This window comes from Morchella importuna (genome assembly GCF_003444635.1).
Source record: "Morchella importuna strain M04M26 chromosome Unknown Morimp01GS031, whole genome shotgun sequence".
In the NCBI taxonomy this organism is placed as follows: domain Eukaryota; kingdom Fungi; phylum Ascomycota; class Pezizomycetes; order Pezizales; family Morchellaceae; genus Morchella; species Morchella importuna.
Genome location: NW_025763428.1, coordinates 556101 through 579231, shown reverse-complemented (window position 1 = coordinate 579231; position 23131 = coordinate 556101). Strand labels below are relative to the sequence as shown.

The 23131-nt window shown below is 47.9% G+C and overlaps 3 protein-coding genes across 3 annotated transcripts; all 3 read left to right on the top strand.

The window, feature by feature from the left end:
- Window positions 1–5466: 5466 nt before the first annotated feature.
- On the top strand, window positions 5467–7878 carry LAJ45_08791 (uncharacterized protein; the record flags this gene model as incomplete). Its single annotated transcript, XM_046118340.1, has 4 exons — window positions 5467–6025; window positions 6088–6922; window positions 7075–7660; window positions 7735–7878. 4 exons carry the CDS (start codon window positions 5467–5469, stop codon window positions 7876–7878), a joined length of 2124 nt encoding a protein of 707 aa, XP_045968617.1.
- A 902-nt stretch (window positions 7879–8780) lies between these two features.
- LAJ45_08790 (uncharacterized protein) lies at window positions 8781–11894 on the top strand (the record flags this gene model as incomplete). Its single annotated transcript, XM_046118339.1, has 1 exon — window positions 8781–11894. One exon carries the CDS (start codon window positions 8781–8783, stop codon window positions 11892–11894), a length of 3114 nt encoding a protein of 1037 aa, XP_045968616.1.
- Window positions 11895–19265: 7371 nt separating this feature from the next.
- LAJ45_08789 (uncharacterized protein) lies at window positions 19266–20038 on the top strand (the record flags this gene model as incomplete). Its single annotated transcript, XM_046118338.1, has 2 exons — window positions 19266–19284; window positions 19569–20038. The coding sequence occupies 2 exons, from the start codon at window positions 19266–19268 to the stop codon at window positions 20036–20038; spliced, it is 489 nt and encodes a 162-aa protein (XP_045968615.1).
- Between the last annotated feature and the right edge of the window lie 3093 nt (window positions 20039–23131).

Here is a 23131-nt window from a genome sequence, read left to right as displayed (position 1 = left end):
CCCTTCGTTCGTTTTGACCATAAACGCTATTGGGTATGTTAAACTTGTTCCAGCGACCTTTATCTCTAGCACATCTATAGCTAACCCACACTCCGCGAACCTCTTTAAGCTCGAAATCACCGTTTGTGACCTCTTTTTCAACAGATCTTTCCACTCCTAGAGGGTATCCACTCCTTGTAGCAGTTAGGATTTTGAATATCAACTCGGCTATTCTATGTGAATCGGGGGCACGAACGAAGGGATAGCTATATAGCTTTTTTTTTTTTTTTTTTTTTAAATCATTTTCATTGATTCTAGGAACAACGTTCGCATGCAGTCATAGACTATGGCGTGAAAACCTCTCCCCTTCCCACCCAGAATCCCAGTTATAGTGACTATGGTCCGACACCAACCACACATCCCCTTGCAGAGCAGATGACAGAGATCCTCCCCCAATTTTAACGAAAAATAGAAGGAAAAAAAAGAGAGAAAAAGAAATCACACTAGTGGCCATTGGCCGTGTGCCCATATAGGGACTTTCGGAGAGTGTAGGACAGGCCCCTCGGTAGGGGGTTGTGAGAGAGAAGGAGAAGAGGGGCCCTGTATGAAAGGACCTCAAGAGGTAGTGAGCTTGATCAGATCTGCAAGTTGTACTGGCGAAAATACTCGACTGTACAGCTGGACAGTACATGCATGTATGTAATAACCCATGTAATATAAGTCGACCCCGAGAACACTACCTAAAATTTAACTACCCCTACGGTATTGACCTTGTATTGTTCCGTTTTTACCAGTACAGTCGGCGCAGGGAAACGTCGGTTATGGAATAATTTGCGCTCTACACGTGCACAGGAACGCAACAGCAATGTCTATAGTTGCAACAAGTCCAATTGCAATCAGTCATGCCGGATCTCGCTAGTAATCATTGCAACTTTGATCGACGGCGGCTGCATTAGCCAACCTTCCCCAATTGCCCACACTACACCCGCACACACCCGCACCCGCACACTCGATCACATCTCATGTTAAGAGACCATACCGATCAACCAGCACATGAGCAGTGCACCACAATCTCCCAGTTCTCTCCACGCAAGGAGGATATACTCCAAACAACAGGGAACCGGAAAATTTAGCCTTCGTAATCGACTCTCTCTCTCTTGGCTTCCTTTCACCGCTCACAAAAGAGTCAACAACAAAACTAATCCGTTCCTGCTCGCTACCAGTAGTGGGTACTGTGTCACAGAATGTCACTCGATATGCGACTCATGGTGTATCACTCGCACTGGCAGGCGAGTGATAGTTTGTGATTTCACTCCTTGTCCCCGCGACTGTTGGTCGTACTGCGGTACAATAGGTTGGTGGCTTCAAACCGCCCCGCAAATGCGCAGTTTACACCAGTCGTGCGGTGAGCATATATATATTCCATCTCTCACATAACCGAAGGACGGGGCTATATACGGGAGATGGATCTGCAATACGCGTTTACCGGTGGGGTTTATAAGATATCTAATAGTAATATTTATAATATTTAGTTCAATACCCGCGAGAGTGGATATATAGCAGTTACCTTTTGTGCGCCCTTTTGGCGGTGGTCCCGGTGGTGGTTTCGTTGTGCGCGCGACATGGCGCGCGGTAGGGAACAGGATTCATGGAACATACGGCTTTCGGTTTGGGCTGGCACTATCACCGGCTTTGCCGAGTCGGTCGGAGCGGGGGCCGGTAATCTATAATACCAGGCTGCTTGTAGTGAGGGAAGCTTGGTTTAGTGTATATTGATAATTTAGAGAGGCTCAGCTCAATGAGATACAATATTTATATCTATACTCTCTATGCAATTCCTCCCTAGGATGTGTGTGGGTGCCGGGGGCTTGAGTTGAAGGTTGAGACTGCCGCAGGAACGAACCAAGTACAGGTACATGTACATACAAGCTCAACTTTGGGATTCAACTACTGCGGTAGGATCTGCTAAGGTTAGGGTTTAAGTCATGTCATTTGACTAGTCCTCCATATCAAGAGACATGAATGTGTTCAAGACGCCTCTACTACGGGTTTTAATGCATCAGGGAAATGTGTGCTTGCACCACCCAAAATTTGGTAAGTAAAGTCGTTCCAAATAATGTGTACTAAAGATGTGTATATTCGGCATACAAATTTAGTGTAGGAAATGGACATCACAAATGCATCATTTAATGCATCAATTAATTATTAATGGCCCATTTAATGAATCCCGTAATACATCGGTAATTGAATCAGTGAATACACCGGTAATTGAATCAGTGAATACATCGTTAAATGAATCCCATAATGCATCAGTAAATGAATCCATGAATGCATCAGTTAATGCATCAACATATGAATCAGTTAATTCATCAACAAATGAATCATTTAATCTTTAATAGTAAAAAAAACCCGAAAAAACAAAAAGAACTGTGCAGGAATTGAACACCTGACCCTAGGATAACCTAGTATTCTTATAACCACTAAACCATTGCTGATGTATTTTCCTAGCACAGATTGCTATCAGAAGCCATGAGTTTTATTGAAAATCGGAAATATTAGTAATGTGTACCATAATGTGTACCATAATGTGTACATTGCAAATGTTTAGTGAAATGTGTATCATATTGTGTAGGATAAAGTGTAGTGTAATGTGTATCTGGTAAATGTGTATTGGAATGTGTAGTGAAATTTCGTAAATGTGGTAAATGTGTAGGGAAAGGCATCTCATGATGCATTTACAAAGGCCTCGACAGGTAATGCATCATTTGATGCAATACCACGAAATATTTGTATGGGCAATGCATCAAATGATGCATTCCCAGCCGTAGTAGAGACAATCATTCGGGCGTTTCCAAAACTTGACTTTTTTTCCACCCTGTGATGTTTTGTCTCGTATCTCAAGACAAAAGTCTCAAGATTCTTCCAATTGTGCATATCGCTAGTTGCTGACCGTTACCTAATATATCTTAATGTTTGATGTCATTCATTGCAACGATCATTAAATGCACTGCCTGCACTAGTAGTGCTTTCAACGAGACGGCTCAAGTCAAGCCTAGCTTGGCCAGGCCGGCTCGGGCAGATTTTTCTCGTAGAAGCTGGTTAATTGGGCTCGTACTTGTGGCTAAATTTAAACATTAAGCTCGAGCTAAATGATGATTTTATTCATGGAAAGATGGGTTCTGTCTTGCTTTATTATAGGCATTGTCGTTGCACATACTGAAGAGAGCGACTATAAGGAGATCTAGAATGTCGGAGCTAGTGATGAATAGAACACAAAACAAGACGAGGCTTCCATTGATCTCGTCTCGTCTCGCCTCTAGGAGGCCCGGGTCTTGTGGTTAACGGGATCTATGGTAGGTATCGCGCAAAGTGTCGAGGCCGCAGCCTAAGCACTAGAGGCATTGTATTGAAATCACAAGTAGGGTTAGGGTTCGAATAATTCTTGAATTTACATAAGCATCAGACCTCCATCCTCGAAAACCAAACAAAGTCTCGAGACATTTCGCCTCGTGTGTATCGCTAGTCCAAGCCGTCGATATCTACAGTGCAGCTGTGTCTAAGGCCAAACGAAAAATAAATCACGAGTTCTACCAAGAACTATCCTACTGAGCCAGAATATCGAATAGAACATATAATAGCTCAAGCTGTCTTAAGTTGAATCATTGCTTGAGCTCAAGCTAACTTGAGCTCAAGCTAACTTGACTCGTGGTCTATCCGAGTTTGAATGGTTCAAGAGAGAAGCTCGGGTCAAGAATATCGATCCGAACTTGATCATGAGGCATGCAGTTCGACCCATCAACTACCAGTAACCAGACAGACTTAAAAATCATTTTCCTATGGGAAACGAGTTTGGTTGTTGCTGCTAATTCTATCCTATCAAATCGCGAATACGGCTTGTAAAAGATTCTTCCACTCTATTACACCAATGAGTGAGAACTGCCCGACGTCAAGAAATCGTAGCGTCATTCAACCGATTCTCCTAGCGCTAGCCCATATAGAGATCTCGAGCTCCACCTTACCTTTCCCATCTTCAAAATGGTTCGCTCATTTTGAATGAAGTACATGTATATGTAGTCATTAATGTATATATACATGTTACAAATATCGAGTATATCACTTCCCAGCGCTGCTCCAGAATTAGAGCTTAAAGATCTCAACGCACCCCTTCCAAACCTTATCAACCAGCCAACAATAATCTGTTTAAACGCTCATGTCAGCTCCCTTCAAACCTCCCCCCAGGGAAAATCTGTTACCTACATCGTCTATTGATGCCTCGAGTTTATAGTAGCGCAGGAACACTCGACAATGAGCTTCACATGTACCGCAAAAGCTCGCGTTATTCGGGGGGTTGCTCAGGCCACCTGTTAACCTATATTTAGTTCAGATCCTGTAGAAGAGGGCGGTTTTCTTCGGTGGCAACCAATAGCTCGAGATTTTGCGGTACTGCTCGACAGGGGTGTGTCACTGACCAGGAGGTCCAAGGATGGGTGAGGCTGAAAAGCCCATACCTGTATTCGGAGTAGGTGAGACATTGGTGTTTTTTGGCTATCACCTGCCTAATCGAGTAATAACTTGGTATTTTATTGCCAGCTCTTTGATGCCAAGATATCTGGATCATCTTCAAGAAATGCCTAATCAAGTAACCAAACTGGTCAACCTTCTAAAACTATTGACTAAATGGGCAACCTTTGGAGACATTCATTTGGTCTCTTACCAAAAACCCAACTTCTAGAAATTCAATAACTTCACAGCCATAAAATATAAAATTAATCCGGCTCTGTCATAATGTAGAGCGGAGGTTAAAGCATTATTTAACAGAGTGAAAATAATTTTAGGTGTTTGGAAAGTCATCATCGCCCAAGGTTGGGGTGTCCACATTAACCATATCATAGGTATATGCACTCTACTTAGACGTTGTTCCCATTCGTCCAAGCAGATAATATTACTCGTGGCGGCTTTCGTTCGTCTAGGCGCAATACAAGAGGACCAGATATGCGAAGGTAAGCAACGCGTTGAGTGCGCCTGAATTTTCCCCTCATGCAAGAGGAATGTTCTCTACACCCTCCCTCCCTCCCATCCCAAGTGCTCTCTACGTATACCTGAGCAGCTCCGGTAGCAATTTATTACAGTTTATTTCCCTCCTAGTCCTGTTCTAGCTATAGGGACATAGCTCCAGTCTATTTTAAAACCACTGCACGACGCGCATACTAGATACCTACATACTTAAAAGATCCAGAAGACACTCGGAATCCCCCCAGACTATAGCTAGTCAGCCCATATAGGCGTGAGACGAAGTATTCTTTCCATTTGCTATAGACCTGGTGAGTGTTATTGCCAAATTCACAGGCCTGATCACATCGATCCTCCTCGCTTAAGCAGTGCACACTTCATGGCAGTATACGTACTATATTCTAACCAGATTCCACTCCGCAGCTTTAACAACTCCAGAGCAGGCCAATTGCTTAAAGTCACTCTCTCATATCGATAATGGTAGAATTAAAGTGCCCTATAGCGCTGGTTACGGTTCTCATCTTCGTAGGGCCAGCCATTGCTGCTTCTCTGGATGGTGATGAGTTTTCCAATAATTTGATCTCGGATTTAGCTCCATTGCTTTCGCTCTTTGGCGAACAGGTCACCAAGCAATTTATGAGCGAGTCGATGGGCTGGGCGGATCATTTTGTGTTTGCAATGGTCCCACTGGGAATAATTACAGCGATAACTGGCGCCATCCGAGTTGGAGGACCTGGATGGCTGAAAGCTATTATAGGAAGGGCTCGGGAGAACATAGCCGCTGCTGAGGTAGAACTGATGTCCTCCACTTCGCACGAGGTCGGTGAGCTCTGGAATGGTCAACAGATTGTGAGGACAATGGGCATACCACCAGTAAAGGATATTCTATTTTTATCGCGGAAAGATTTATGGAAAAACGAATATAGTTTGCTTTCTTCAATTGAGAAAGCTGTTGCCGAGAAACATATCACTGAAATTAATGGGTTTGATCTCCAAGAAGATAACTCATCCGTGACAGCTCGGCAGCGGGCAGGTCGTAAGTGAGATTATAGTATGACCTTTTTGATTCTAGTTGGCTAACCTAGCTGGTGAGCACAGAATCCAGTAATTCGGAGAATCCGGCACAAAAGTCTCGACCGCTACTAGAAAACCTCCCTGCTCCAAACATCAGCCTCAATCTTCACAACCGTGTTAGTAGGACCGAGATTCGAATCGTGGCCGCCATCTCGATAGTTATTCAGGTCGGCATCGTTGTTTACGCTGGGTTTGCTACCTATCACCCGAGGCTTCAATATAAAAAAGGCGATTCCTCTGTTCAAGGCTATGGATTTCCTGTAATGTGTTCGGGAACCATAATCATCTCAATAGGCCTACTCATATGTGCACATGTGATTGAGGATAGCACCACGGAGAGAAGGTACAGAGGAACAGCCGAGGAAGGCATCGAGATTCGCAGTCTATGGTTGCAGAAGGGTGAGCGGGTAGCCGATCAGTCCTTCGAATCCTTCGCGATTTTCTCGAAAGGTATACGGGAAACGATCACGGTTTCTGAGCGGAAAAACGGATGGGGTGATCCGCTGGAGAACAGAAGAAAAGCAACATTAAGCGGTCAGCCAAGGGGGTCGAATTCACATGAGATGTATCCTTTTACTGGTTTTCTCGCAACCGCCGGCACAATGATATCTCTTTGTGGATTCATTCTCCAATTCACCGGTCTCCGTGCTTTACACTGGTCTGTCTCTCTTGCCCAGCTTTGTGGAATGTTAACAATGGCTGGCTTGAGGGCCTTTGTCCGCCGAGGCCTGACCCGGATGCCAGTTGTACAAAGCCTCCCTAAGGGATTTGAACTCGACTGGCTGGCAACAAGAATCCCAGCACTACACTCTAGCTGGCCAAATGATTCGTATTCGAGACCGCCCAAATCCCCGTCACGGTGAGGAAGCAGGAAGCTGTTGACGACCATTTTTGGTCGGAAGGCTTCTGGAGCCCCCCCTGGCACTCGAAAACTCTGCCCGAAAATTACCGAACGTTTGACGAAATAAAGAAAACACGAATGCGACTTTGGGTCCTCACAGAATGGCGTAGCAGTGTGTTTTCGGAAGCTAAAGCTCTTGCGTCTGCCATCGATGTCGTTCTAAACTCTCTCGTGCGCTCTCTCCAGGATTCTCCCCAGGGCTCAATGTCCAGCTGGCCACTACCGATCCAGTCCTTTGGGAATCAGCGGGTCATCATCACCGCTAAACAGAAGGGAGAGGGGAAATGGGGTACGGATATTGACGAGATCGATGCAATATTGTCATTATGGGTGTATGATGCCATGCAAATCACGGAGAAGGGAAATTTGAGTGGAGCTATCACTCGCCCTAAATTTTGGGACAGTGAAGATACTAGCGTGGAAGGCCCAGAGGACAGTGGTATCTGGCTTCTGGGTTCGGATGAAGCTGCCTTGCGTCGAGATTTAAAGTGGTGGTCCGACGATACACTTGTGTCTTCACTAGTCCTCGCACGTGAGGATCGTTCCATACGTTGGGATGGTGGCAAAATCAAGGATTCTAATAGTACAGGGATAACAATTGAACCCCAGCGGATATTGGGCTGTGGGAGCGTGAAAAATCCCCGTCGCCGAGCAACCTTCGTTATCAGCGATATTGAAGATAACCCCCAAAATAAGGTCAGCGGACCAGCAGAGCCCTATATAACGTACATGTACCTACGTTTTGATTACTGACTAAGTACTTTATCTAGGGCGGTTTAGAACACCAGCTAGCTGTAATCTCTAATGCACCACAGGCACTACTCTGTGCACAAAGGATTCTTTCAGAGTTTATGAAAGCAGTTGCGGCGAGATTGTGTTACAGGAACTACGGAAGCACTGTTCTACAGGCTTAGGACAGTGAGAAATACGAGTGACGGGTTGTGATGCAAGGCCGGTCGGGTAACGGAAGGGCAAGCATAGAAAGGTATCGGGTAGTGTGGGGGCACGCGGTGTCACCACGCTAGGCCATAGTATTATGACGGCACGCTTACTGCTGGGTGTCTCACCCAAAATAGAATAGTAAGCGGGGCTTACGGCTGTAGGCTGTTCTACTTAGAGAAGTAGGTCTAGGATAATAGTATGGTACAACCCGATGACTGGCAATTGCAAGGTTCATGGTTACGTGTCGGAATTAGAATGGAGGACGGGGCTATGCGGGGGCGCTTTTCTATCTGGGTTATCTTCGGGAGCGTTATCTTATTCTATTATCGTTGTATCAGTTAGTATTAGAAAGCGGGCCTTGGCATAGGTTCCAACATGTATAAATAGGGCTTGATTCTGCGAAGACTTGAGGGTATCATCAACCATCAAGTCAAGGGAATCCGGTTTACAATATCATCAGTTTAAACGCTACAGAATTATCGCTTAGCACTGGCCATTTCCCCGAAACAGATTGACAAGTCCGATCCAAGGAACATCAACCGTACGTCATGCAGATACTGTGAACTTGAGTGCTGGCAGTTTATCGTGGCAGTCGTTCACTCTACAAAACGCCAAACTTCTCAGATTGGCCCAAGATCTTCAAAAAACTGGAATAGGATCATTGCACGAAGTTTACTCATGTATTATTCCTCCACTTAGTGCTAATGAGCGACTTCCGGACGCAAGTGCAGTAATCGAATTCGCAAGGCAACGATCAGAACAACACGAGTTGCATGACCAGTGGGATTGGTCTGCGGATATCCATATCTGGCTGTTTCGGACGGGAAAATCCTTTACTTCCTCGAACATATTTGCCCGAAAGGCTACTGCGACTATGATGGTATGTTTCAGATCAGCTCTAATAGCGGAACAGATCGCGGTAGACCAGAATTTACGTATGGTAACAGACCGGTCCGCTCCCGGGAGTGCGTCCCGTGCGGTGTCCAAACTCCGTGCAGAGCTCAAAGGCCATGAGTCAGGCAATACCCTCGATGTCTTGGAGCTATTCAAGTTGCAAAGAAAAACGTATAGCCAAGACCATAAAGCAAAACTGGATTGGGCACCCCTGAGCCTGAAGGAGGTGGAATCTAAGGGCGTCGACGGTCAATCTACTGATCATCCCACCCAGCCCACAAAGCCTCACCATGACCGGTGCTTCTTACACTCTCCCTCGGACAGCGACCTATTGTATAATCGTTCCGTGCAATTTACAAAGCTTCATGACCGGTGCTTCTTCCACTCTCCAGATAAGGACCCGGTATATGATCAAATTGAATCAGCGGACATTCTTGGTCTTTCGCCGATCCATTACGCCGCCAGCCCCATCGTAAGTGACGACTACTCGGGAGACAAAACCTATGTCTCGGTCCTGCTTCGAGCCGGCGCAGATGGAAATGTTAAGGACCTGGCGGGATGGACCCCGTTGCATTACAATTGCTTGTGGGGCGGCGAAGCACAATTTGGGGAGCTCATGAGCGAGGGCCTAGATATAGAAACACGTGCAAGGGATGGCATGGCACTCCTCCATTGTGCGGCGATAGGCAATAACCACACTGCAGCCAAGCGCCTCATGGAAGCAGGATTATACACCAAGGTTCTGGATTCGTCTCGAAACACTCCCCTCCACTGGGCCGCTTATTACGGAAACCTTCAGGTCCGAAATGTCCTGCTCCAGGCCGGAGGGGTGAGGGAACGTAATAACGACGGAAGGACACCCGCTCATCTCGCTGCTCTGGGCGGGCATGTCGAAGTTCTCAAAGTCATGCTGGGCGAGGTTAGCTCAATGGAGGATAAGGACAGGTCCGGATGCACGATTCTACACCTCGCTGCTGCAAAAGGTCACACAGAACTGGTCGATTTTCTTGTCAGAACGGAGGAGGTAACGGATAGCAAAGCTGTGGAAGGAGTAACCCCCGGGGATCCGGAGTCAGAATGCAGTGCTCGTAATGATGCAAATGCTGTCTCCACTCGATCGAGATCTAATATCGAGGCAGCGGACGCGAGAGGCTTTCGAGCACTTCATTGGGCTGCCAACACACCTTCTGGAGATTCCATAGGCCGCATTCTCGTATCTCGGCACGCCGACATACATGCGACTGACCTGGGCGGCAGGACCCCGTTGAATATTTGCGTCCTCTCTGGAAATGCGGAACTTGCCCGATATCTGATAGATGAAGGCGCAAAAATTGATCCACGCAGTGAAGCCAACATTCACGCCTTGCATCATGTAGCAAAAACTGGGAATCTACAAATGTTAAAAGCCCTTTTCGAGCTTGAAGGGCGTCTTAGTGTTGATTTATTTCATCTTACAATCAAGACCGGAAATATTGATTCTATTAAATTCCTAATTTCGGAGCATGCTAATATGGCTGCTTTTGGGTCTCAAGGCGCCACGGCATTGCATATCGCAACAGAGACAAAAAAACACCCCGAAACCATTGTCCAACTCCTTGCCGATCATGGGGCAGATTTAAATTCTAAAGATAGATCTGGGCAGCCTGTGGTACATAAGGCAATAAAACTGGGTCAGTACGACTTGGTGAAGTTCTTGATCGAGAGGAAGGTAGATTTGGATGCGCAGGATAAATATGGAAACACTGCTGTGCATGTTGCAGTTCTCAATGAGAATGACAACTACAGGATACTTAAGATTCTTGCCAAGAGCGGTCCCGATGTAACGCTCTGTAATAATTCTGGACGAACCGCACTGCACGAAGCGGCAAGGCTCTTCAAGCCCGATTTAATGCCCATATTAGTTGGCATCAAAGGAGCGGATATCAATATGCAGGATGTAAATGGGAAGACAGCATTGCACTACATAGCATCTTTGAAACAGCGTGGAAGGCTCCACGCCGCAATTACACTTCTCGCTGAGAAGGGGGCCGATTTGAATCTCAGAGATAAATATCACTCAACACCAATTCATACAGCAGCAATGCGCGGAGAAAAAGAGACAGTGTATGCCATGATCGACAAAGGAGCTAATTTGAACGCGAAAGATAACCGTGGACGGACCATCCTCCATATCGCAGCTCGAAACCATGATTGTGAGATGATTGCCTGTCTTGCCGATCTTGGTGCCAAAGTAAATACAAAAGACAATCGTGGAAATAGTGCAATACATTGTACAGTCGCCCATAATCTCGCTGCAGAGACGATTTTGAGATCAGTGGAGGCCTTAACGGACGAAGGTGCGAATATCAATTCGCAGGACTCCTATGGGCGGACTATCCTACACCTCACGCTTATAACCATTCCAAAAGACATCAACGAACTATTGCGCTTTTTCATTACCCAGAGCAAAGCGAATGTTTGGATTAAAGATAAACTTGAGCGTACAATTCTGCATTACTCAAGCCTTAATGTTGAGATCTCCTTGGTCAGGTTCTTCCTAACCCGTGGGCCGGATCTGTTAAACGCCTTGGATGCAAACGGGTATACCGCCCTGCACTTTGCTTGTTTTGAGGGGAAGCCTGATCTTGTTCGTTTCCTCCTTGATAAAGGGGCCGACTTCGGAATAAGGGTTTGCGGTTGGACACCACTGCATCTAGTGATTCTCTCATCCCTTACCGACCATCAGCGAAAGGATTGTGTGGAGATAGCGTATACGCTCATCGAGAGAGGAGTGGACAAGAGCTGTAAAGACCAAGATGGACGTACAGCACTTGACATGGCAGTCATCTTAGAGGCAAAAGACCTGTTACAGGTCTTTCATTCGGACCCAGAAATGCCGAATATCCCTTTGGGAAGCGATGAAGGTGTCAGTGAGATCGCCTTTGAACAGGCCATCGTTGGCGAGAGAGGAGATTCTTTTGAAAACAATGCTGATGTCGATGCTATCGACGACGAAGATGTCGACGAGAGCATTGATGGGGATGACGGTGAAAGCAGTAATGGAGATGCTTATGATGGCAACAATGAAGATGTTTGGGGAAATAGCCAGTGCTAAGCAATAATTCTGTAGCGTTTAAACTGATGATATTGTAAACCGGATTCCCTTGACTTTGATGGTTGATGATACCCTCAAGTCTTCGCAGAATCAAGCCCTATTTATACACGTTGGAACCTATGCCAAGGCCCGCTTTCTAATACTAACTGACACAACGATAATAGAATAAGATAATACTCCCGAAGATAACCCAGATAGAAAAGCGCCCCCGAATAGTTCCGTTCTCCATTCTAATTCCGACACGCAACCATGAACCTTGCAATTGCCAGTCATCGGGCTGTACTATACTATTATCCTAGACCTACTTCTCTAAGTAGAACAGCCTACAGCCGTAAGCCCCGCTTCCTATTCTATTCCGGGTGAGACACCCAATAGTAAGCGTGCCGTCATAACAGTATAGTACTAGTGTGGTAACACCGCATGCCCCCACATTACCCGATACCTTTCTATGCTTGTCCTTCCGTTACCCGACCGTCCTCGCATCACAATCCGTCACTCGTATTCCTCACTGTCTTAAGTATTTAGAACGGTGTTCCGTAGTTCCTGTAACACTACTCCCCCTTCCTAGACGTCGCCCTCGACCGTTAAAACCCTTCTATGATAAAAACCCTGTGGGAAAAGTCATAGAGTAGGGAAAGGTATCGAGCTTAGTCTCGTCTGTTCCGTTGTCGTTTATGAGCCCGGTCATTATCGATCGCTGGGCCTTGACTTCGCGTATGGGGTCGTATGTTCGAGGTTGGCTGGAAGTTCTCGTCTGCCAATGCCTCCTGTGGCTCGGGTGTTGCTAGTCGCTTTCGTGCGTTCTGTTTTCTGTTGGGGTCTGGGTCCTCACGATAGGGTCGCAGCAACATCTCGTGAAAGACGTCATGAACCTTCCATTCTACCGGAAGCTCAAGGCGGTAAGCCCGATTGCCCACCACTGCCGACACTGTGAATGGTCCCGTGAACTTGTCTGACCACTTGGAGTACCCTCCAAGGTTCCGAGTATCCAGCAAGACTTTCTGGCCGATAGTGAACCGCTGTGCTGCTGGTCCGGGCTTTGACGCCATTCTGTCGAAAGTTTTCTGTAGCGTATCTCTCGCTAACTCGTGAGCCGTGATGATCTCGTCCAAGTAGTTGTTTCCGTTGGCGTCTAATCGTTCGATCTCTGCATCCGTAGGCCAGTCTGTTCGGGGGTGGAAGCCATAGTTGCAGTAGAACGGTGATTGTCCGGTCGACGTATGCTTCGCGTTGTTGTAGGCGTATTCGCAGATAGGTAACAGGTCCTTCCATTTCTTGCCTGTTCCTGCCGTATATGCCCGAATATAACCTTCCATGTGTTGGTTGGTTCGTTCCGTCTGGCCGTCGGTTTGCGGGTGGAATGAAGTAGAGAGTCTCCTACGAACCCCCAATCTTTCCGTGATTGCCGTCCAAAATGCTGACACGAACTGTGTTCCTCTATCAGAGACGATGCTCCTAGGAAGTCCGTGGAAACGCCAGATGTCTTTGACAAATGCGTTAGCGGTCTGTTCCGCGTTGATCCCCGTCATTGGAATGAAGTGAGCCATCTTCGTAAAACGGTCCACGACTACCAATACGTTACGGAATCCTGATTTCTCCTTGGGCATTTCTACTACGAAATCCATTGAGATATCAGTCCAAGGTGTGGTGGCTAACTCTAGGGGTTGAGGGAGTGACAAGTGTCTCCGACGTTGCTTGGCTCTCTGGCATACATCGCAAGTCATGACGAAGTTGGCTACATCCGTGGACATCCCTGGCCACCAGTAGTTCCTATCAATCAACTCGAGGGTTTTATCCCTTCCTAGGTGCCCCGCTACGGGTCGATCATGATGTTCCTTAATGACCTGCTTGACCGCGTAGCCCGGTACTACCCATCGACCATCGTGGGTGGGGTCATTCGAATCGGGACTCCATTCAGCGGCAGGCTCTATCTTTACGATAGCGGCCTCCGGCGGTCCGAAGATCTCAAGGTCTGAATCAGGGAGGTGTTCATCCGGAACCATCCTCCGAACCCATCGTCTTTCCTGTTCATACCAACCCTGTAGTGGCTGAGGCAGCTCTACGCTCGGTATGTTGTACCACTGATCCAACTGATTCCATTCCTCTTCGGGGTTGCCAATCACTTCGGACCCAGTTTCTACGCTGGTCCGTGATTTTCTGACAAACTGTTCTGCGCTGAGTAGCTGTTTTACGGGCTGCTCACGCATTACTCCCCCTTCCATTGCGAACTCCGGACGCCTTGTAAGTGCATCTGGCTTGCCGTTCTTTTCGCCTGGTCGGTAATGGATCTTGAAGCGAAAAGGTGCTATCTTCTCGGCCCATCTGGCTTGTCTTCTCGACAACTTCTTGGTCGTTGTGAAATACTGCAGGTTTTGGTGATCCGAATGTATCTGGATAGGGATGTCCGTCCCTTCCAGCCAATGTCTCCAAGTTAAGAGGGCAGAAACTATTGCGAGCATCTCCTTGTCGTAGATCTCATAGTTGACCTCTGCCTCGTTGAACTTGCGAGAGTGGTAAGCTACCGGATGTAGGATACCGTCCTCGAACACCTGGGAGAGTACTGCGGCCTCGGCCCAGTCACTCGCATCAGTCTCCACGATTGCTTCGCGGTGTTCGTCATAGTGTCGGAGTATTGGAGCAGACGTAAATCTCCTCTTGAGCTCGTCGAACGCGTCCTGCTGTTCCCTGCCCCATTTCCATACGGAACCTTTCTTCAGGAGATCGGTCATGGGTCTGCAAACCTCAGAGTATCGGTGGATGAACCGTCTTAGGAAATTGGCGAAACCGAGGAAGCATTGAAGTTCCTTGACCTTGGTTGGGGCTAACCAACCTTCGATCGCCTGGACTTTCTTTGGTGATACTTGGTTCCCCTTTCCTGATAGTATAAATCCCAGGAATTCTACCTCCTGTTGATACCATTCCGTTTTCTCGAGGTTTCCGTATAGATGGTGTCGTCGCAGTCGCTCCAAAACTTCTCGTACAAGAGTCGTATGCTCTTCTCTAGTCTTTGAATACATTAAGATGTCATCCAGGTAGACTACTACGCCTTGATCTAGAAGATCCTTGAATATGGTATTGACCATGACCTGAAACGACGCAGGAGCATTGGTCAAGCCAAAAGGCATTACTCTATATTCGAAGAGGCCGTATTTCGTTCGGAAAGCGGTTTTCCATTCTTCGCCCTTAGCAATCCTAATCAGATTATAGCCATTTTTCAGGTCTATCTTCGTGAAGTAGAGTGCTCCTTTCGTTGCGTCGGCCAGCTCGTTCATGAGTGGCAGTGGATAACGGTTCTTGATTGTGATTCCATTCAAACCACGAAAGTCGACACATAACCGAAGCTTACCATTAGCTTTCGGAACGAACAGGACGGGTGCCGCTGCGGGACTAGTGGAGGGGACTACTTTGCCGGAGGGCAAGTTTTCGTCCAAATATTCCCGAAGTGCCTTGTCTTCAGGTGGGGAGAGCGAATAGATTGGTCCCCACGGCGGCTGCTTTCCTTCCATAAGAGGAATGGTATGATCCCATTCAGAGTGGTCAGGTAGTCGAGCGGCTCCTTCCTTGGAGAACACGTCGGCATTTTCCTGAAACTCCACCGGTATAGCACTAACGAGAGCCTCGTTTACCGATGCTCTTGCCCAAAAGGGGTGTTGCTCGATCGTTATCTGCTTCTTGGGTGACGCCCTCAACAGCCTGATGACCAGCTCTTCTGGGTCTTGATCGTATATGTCTTCGACTGATACGAAGCATCCATTGACTATACAGTTGTTGCTATGGAAGCTAACACTGTTGCGTCCCCAATGGATGGTTGGTTGATGCTCCTTGAGCCATCGATGTGGTATGACGAGGTCCTCTCCTGCAAACGAGCCAACCTCACAGGTGATAGCCCTGTCCAGATGGTTGCCGATGCCGAGGGTAAGGGGTTGAGTGATGTGGGTGCCGGAATTGGGCATAGGGGTGCCATCGGCTTGTCTGATGATGAGAGGCTTTGGTCGAGGTTGGGTGGGTATTTTCGCGCGGTGGATACAGTCCCAAGACATGATCCAGTCTTCTGTGCCACTGTCCAAGAGTGCGTTGACTGTTGCGACATGTTTGGTACTAGTTGCGGGGTGATCCCAAGAGATCTCGATCTCGAGGCGGGTTTCTTGTGTATTGGAAGACATGTTTATATGTTGGTTTGGTAAAAGGTTTGTATTGGTTTTGGGTGTGAGTTTTCGATGATTTTTCTTCGTTGAGCGCGGGGTGAGGGGGTTTATATAGAGAGTTCGAGTGTTTGATGAAGATCATGGTACAACACTTACGCACCAGGCGTTTCGGGGTGTAACCCCATCCTCAGAGTGTGTGTAAAGAGAATTGAATTTCCGCGCGTGTAGCAAAACAAAAAAAAAAAAATCCCGTAGCCAACCGATAAGAATAACCGTAATACCTAAAAACCTTGTTTCCAAATAACCAAAAGAAAGAAACCGTAACGCAGTATAAAACACCGAAAAATAGAAATACCCAATCAATTTTGATCCTCCAAAGTTGTAATCCTTGCCCTAAATGCCTCATTCTGGGGGCCCAATTTCCGCTTCTTTTCACCCTCCCTTCCGTGGTCCTTTCCTCCGGAAGGATACTGTTTCCTCTTCAGGTTGGTTAACCTGACCTTACTCGTCGCCACGCAATCTTTCGCGAAGTGGTTATCTCTACCACAACGGAAACATTTTCCTTCCTTTTGCCACTTCTCCTTCTCGTCCTTGGTGACACCTAAGTCATCCGAGGCCTTGGAGTTGTGCGCTGTTGCGGAGGAAGTTCTCCGAGGTGCGGGGTTGCGTGATTTTCGCCGTTCCGACTTCTCCTCGCGAGGTTTCACGACATCCTTGCCACGTAGGATTTCTTTCCGGGCCCTCACCTCGTGATCCTTACGTCCGATCTTCCTAACCCAGGCTAGCCATTCCGCGAAATCTTCTGGTTCTTCGATCGCATTCGAGAGGCGTTGTTCCAGCGAGGAGTTTATTCCTGTTAGGATCATGGATTTCATTACGATGGGTCCGACCTTCGCGTCCCATTCCAGATTCTGCATCTCATTGATGTAGTCATCGATCATGCCAGTTTGACGGAGCTTATCCATCTTCTGTTTGGCTTGTTCTTGACTTGTTCGATTGCCGTACTGAATCCGTAATTCGTTTTTGAAATTCTCCCATGTTCCGATGCTGGGGTCTACCGATAGTCGCTCCACGAAGTTTCGCCAAAATTTTGCCGCACTCCCGGTAAGTTCCAGGGATGCCCACAGGATCTTGGTCTGGTCGTCCCACCTGACCTTCCTCTGAAGTTCCATTAAGACTTCCATTTGGTCGATCCAGTGTCGTACGTCTTCGTCGGCTTTCCCGGAGAAGGGGATCTTTGCCTGTTTCGGCGTATCACCCAGGGTGGCGCGAGGGGGGTGCGTGAGTTCTATCTCTTGCTGCCTATTACGGCGCCTCCGCTCCTCCCGTCTTCTTTGCCTTCGTTCGCGTGCTCGACGATCGTTCTCTGAATCGGAGGAGCTGGATGAGTCTGAGGGGGATGGATCTCGTGGTCTTGCGCGGTTTCCGCCGTTGCCGTTATTGCCATTGCCTCCCCTGCCTCCCTGTTCACTCCGTTGGCTTTCTCTTGCCTCAGAGCGAGGGGGTATGGGGGGCTGGCTCCCTGATCCTTCCGGCCTCTCTCCGGAATTGCTAGGGGGGTTCTGAGGGGGTTGGGGGGGTGCTACACCTCCGCCTCCTGAGCCTTCGGGGGCTGCTGCCGTTCTATTGGCTGCTACCCGCATCTGCTCAATTATTTCCTCCAGGTTCTTCTTCGTGCCTGCGAACTGGTCTTCCATCGCAGCTTGTCTGTCTCGTTCCATCCTTTCGAGGGCAGCCATAACCTCCGCGGGTATCTGCACAGGGCCATCTTTCGGGAGTTGTTGAACGAAGTTGGTCAGCGCATTTATGTGCTGATCCTGTCGCTCCTGCCTTTCCTGATGCGCCCTAGTAGCTTCCACGATCTGCCCAAGGACTTGGCCCAGGTTGCTGGTAGCGGCGGTGGATTCCGCTCGTAGCTGAGCCATGACCTGGTTGAGCTGACTGTCGCGTTCGGCTCTGTCCCCAGCGAACTTGGCGTGGAGGTCCTCGACGATCTTGTTGGTATACTCCTGCTGCTGCCGGGTGAGTTCCCTGAGTATGGGGATATCCCGCACGTGCATGCTGAGTTCCTCGATCCCGCGGCTGAGCTGCTGGACCACTGGGGCCCCTTGCCGCTGGACTTCTTGCCCAATGAGATCGCCGAAAGGATTCTCTACCCGTCGTTCCTCTACGTCCATGTTGGTGTCCTCGTCGTCGTCCATTACCCGAGGCACCGAGGGCCTCTGAGTAGAGGATCTCTCTCTGATTGGGGTGGCGTATGGGGAGAACTCCCGGTGGTCTACCTGCCGCCTCCTCGCCTGCCCATAGGATTCTTCCTGCCTCGTCGATGTGAAGAGGGAGCCTATCGGCACATCTCTCTCTTTCCTGTGGCGCCTCTTCGCCTGAGTTTCTAATATACCTCGATCTCTCAAGGCGATTGAACTCTCCATGTTGTAGTCTTCCTCCGACCGTTGCTGATGAGCCCTTGACATTGCTAAGTTGCTCGAGTTTGAGCTGTGGATGCCTTCTGCACCAGGGTTGGGCAATGAACCAGGGGGCTGGATGAGCAAGTCCGAAAGATCGTTGGGAGAGAGTGATCTTGATCGGGAAGAGTTCTGGGTAGTTGAGGATTTCGGGGTCGTGTTCCTCGAAAGTAGCGGTAGTTCCTGCTTCTGCGAAGAAACCTGTGTAGTGGAGGTATCCGCAGTATAGATGTTCGGCGCTTCCTCTTCGAACGATAAAGGATGTAGCGCAAAGGTAGTTGTTGATGGCTGCTGTTGCCACTCGGGGTGCATATAGTACCTTGGTCTTTTCTAATAGACTAAGCGCTTATTCTTCTACTGAGAGCACGGTGACTATCCGCCACTAAGCAAAATACTCAGAGTATTGGTTTAAGCGAGTAGTTGTCTTATCGAGACTTTGGTAGTGTATGCGATAGGTAAGAGTAAAAGTTAGGGATAAGGTACAATATAGTGTTTGGGGAAATAGCCAGTGCTAAGCAATAATTCTGTAGCGTTTAAACTGATGATATTGTAAACCGGATTCCCTTGACTTTGATGGTTGATGATACCCTCAAGTCTTCGCAGAATCAAGCCCTATTTATACACGTTGGAACCTATGCCAAGGCCCGCTTTCTAATACTAACTGACACAACGATAATAGAATAAGATAATACTCCCGAAGATAACCCAGATAGAAAAGCGCCCCCGCATAGTTCCGTTCTCCATTCTAATTCCGACACGCAACCATGAACCTTGCAATTGCCAGTCATCGGGCTGTACTATACTATTATCCTAGACCTACTTCTCTAAGTAGAACAGCCTACAGCCGTAAGCCCCGCTTCCTATTCTATTCCGGGTGAGACACCCAATAGTAAGCGTGCCGTCATAACAGTATAGTACTAGTGTGGTAACACCGCATGCCCCCACATTACCCGATACCTTTCTATGCTTGTCCTTCCGTTACCCGACCGTCCTCGCATCACAATCCGTCACTCGTATTCCTCACTGTCTTAAGTATTTAGAACGGTGTTCCGTAGTTCCTGTAACAGAAGATGTCTATGAGAACAGTAATGCGGGTACTTCCCATGAGAGCAGCGATGAAGATTCTGGTGAGAACATCAACCAGAATATCGGTGCTCCCGCCCATGCAGATGACGGTGCTCTCTCTGATGAAGACGCCGATGAAGACGCCGATGAAGACGCAGATGAAGACGCGGATGAAGACGGCGATGAAATCGCCGATGACAGCGCCGATCAAGATGTCCGTGAGAGCACCGATGAACAGCTCGTCGTCGTCGTTGATAGGCGGGGTGATGAAAGTGTTAGTGAGAGTAGAGATGAACATAAGATGATTATTGGGGAAAATAATACTTTGGAAAGAGATGAGGTTGTGAGTGACAGCGCCGATAAAAAGTTCGCCATAGCTGTGGAAGATAAGAAGAAGCTTCTAGAAGCCGCGAATGGGATCCTTGCTCATATACGTGAATATAGGAATGAGGAAGATATCGATGATGTATAACTCTGGCAATAACTAGTGCCGGACTTGGCAATTCCATCTATGTTTTTATATTTGTATCTAGAGTGGTGTATTTAGCGGAACGTTCTTACCTATGTAAATACTTAACTTAGATTGAAGAAATTGTCTCGTCTCGTTATTTTCTTTGCTTTCACCGAGGGATATTTGCATCCAATATGGGTGATCCTTCTTTCTATTAGATTCGGCGATCTAAAGTGGATGTAAGATTACTCCCATACTAAAACCGCCCTACCCCGACATGGCTGAATTCATGAAGTAGTTGGACCTTCCCAAACATATCCTCCAGCCAAATGTAACTCACTTAGCCGTCATCATGAATCGTGTTATGATGAACCTTCTAGCCCATCGAGAAGAACACAAAATTTAGTAATACTCGTAGTGACATTCCGAGGATATACATGCAGAGCTGAATAGCCCCTAGACTAAAGCCTGCATAGATGAGCCTACGATATCTGTATTATATGTAGACCCCCGATATCTTCTTGACATTACAAATATTTGCCCATGATAAGTAGGAAACCCAGCCCGATCTGTGCTCGCCTGTTTTTTTTCTTATCGGAGTTTCATATACATCTATAGAGGGTATACATACAAGTAGCTGCCGAATGCAATATTTTATACATGTCGATCCAGAGATTTATCTACAAAGCTAGATAGCCGGGGAGCAAAGATGGTGAAAAGCGGTCAACAAACAAACAAATAGACGCGTACAGCTCTGAGAATCAGACAAGTGGGGTTATAATTCCCAGCACTTTGGTGAACTGAAGTTGTTGCGATCCTCGCAACTGAAAATTACAATTCTCTTAGGCTCCAAGACTAGGTACAACATTTTTTCAATACGGTCTTGGAACTTGCAGACTGGCTGTTGAATACCTCCCCCCCCCCCCCCCCCCACACACACACACACACAAACACCCCGACTCCTTGCTCTCCACCTCACCATAGGAAGTAAAATTCTCATCATAAAATATCACTCGCTATATTTCCGACTCATATCTCATCACTCGCAAAATGGCCGAGTGACATTCTGTGACCACAACCCCTGACGATTTATTCAATGATTCGGGGTGAAGGGACAGGATTCAAGAGCATACAGATGAATTCAACGCCTAACGAGTATTGGCGTGTGCCTCTGGTCATTTTCGAAAATGATAGAAGCCGTCAGGCCCCGGGTGTGAGTACCAGCACCGGACACAATGGCATCCAACACCGCGATAGTCAGGCTGGTTTCTGCTACTAGACTGATCTGGCCTCTCCTTACATGTACCTCTATGTACGCCTACACAGCAACACCTTCATCACTCGGCGCACCTATCCTCGAGATGATTCAGCACCGAGCAGGCACTGGCCCCTTATGCTCCGAGTCGCGGACGACCACTACAGCGGGCGCCGACAAGTACTACACTCTACCCTCCTGAGCTGAAAGCACACCCCACCCACCTGACACCAATAATCCTCCACCCCAAGCCAGCCAATAACAACGCCGTGACACTACCCTATCGATACGGTTTAAGTAGTTTCATGTAGTATGCCTGCACAGTCGCAACCAGCCACACCAGCCACCAAGCCTCGCGCCACACGGCCACGCCACGCCGCAGGGACCAGTCATCACGTGACTCCTATCCAACCACATCCACATGCACATACATCCAACATCTACATATTGGCCCTCCGAATACCTCTCCTGCCCAGAATACACTCTCTATGTATCTACTACGCCTATCTGCACTACTCCTGCGACAGAACCCTCCAATACCCACGAAATCCAAAAACACAGGGTTAGGGTTGACTCCGTGGACGACAGACACTGCATATCATGTCGCAGCAAAGAGAAACGGCGTTCCGGGCGGGAGCTGGGGTGTATAGTGGGGGCTTTGTGCTAAGATGCGTCTTTGGTGATGTGAGGGGACGCACGGCGGGGCGTGGATCATGGGGTATTGGATTTTTTTGGTGTGGTAATCGAATCGGTCAATAGATCTTTTTACTCGGTGTTTATATCTGGAGCTCCACGTTTCGGGCAGTGTTGTGGTGTAGTAAGTGTCCATAAAGAGCACTGTCCTACGGAGGATGGTCACCGCCATGCTTAGAAAAACATAGGAATACTAGAACCAACTGCCTTCATGTATTGAGAAAATGATGAGCGATGAAGAAGAAAAAAAAGACAAGGTAAAATAAAAAAATGCCATAACGCAAGGTATATGTAGGACAGCATATCAGCAGAGCCTGATTTCATATATATAACGGGTGTATCATTAGCCAGGTCAAAGGCGAGAAGAGAGCGGAGAAGAAAGACAGGCTCCCCCACCTAAATAATTCATTCGATTAGAAATCACCAAAAACTCTATTCTGATTGGAAAACCGATTTAACGGGAACAACTGAGAAAAGCGAAACACATGTGGCAGGGCTTAGGGTGCGGTAACAAACCGTCACCCGCACACACCCACAATCCCTATTGCTGCCCTGCCAGCCTGTGGTGGTGCCCGCCTATAAAAAGGGGGGTCTGTTTTTGTATTTAGAAGAATAAGCAAGTTTACCTAGACGGATTCCGCATACAATTAGTCATCTACTCACTCCAGCTTCCACCTCCGCCCCCGCCCCGCCCCGGCCTCACCTTCACCCACAACCCTGACTCCTAACACCCCCCCACCCGGGCTATTCCCACGCCCCTAACGGCTCTACGCAACCCATCGCTCTACCCTCCGCCCCCATGAATGCAAGGATTGAAGCAACTCAAAGTCGAGGGTTAGGTTGGCTTCGTGGATGGAAATGTGAAGCTGTAGAGAGGGCAGGGCGTTCCGGTCGGGTGTGAGGTGTGCGAATGTGATTTCTGGGTTGCTCTAGGTTTGGCTATGGGGCGGGCATGGATGCTGATTCGAGGCTGAGTGAAGGCTGAGTGGTGCGGTAGGTGGCCCTGTGGTTGGATTTATGGTGATGTCCGCGTGTGACCATGATGGAACGGGAAGTCACAATGATCGCTCTTGCGGTAATCGAGATTTGTACGAACGAGTAAGGGCCGAATCTGTGCTCTCACATTTACATGTATCTCCAATCGGTCACTAGGCAGGAAATTGGGG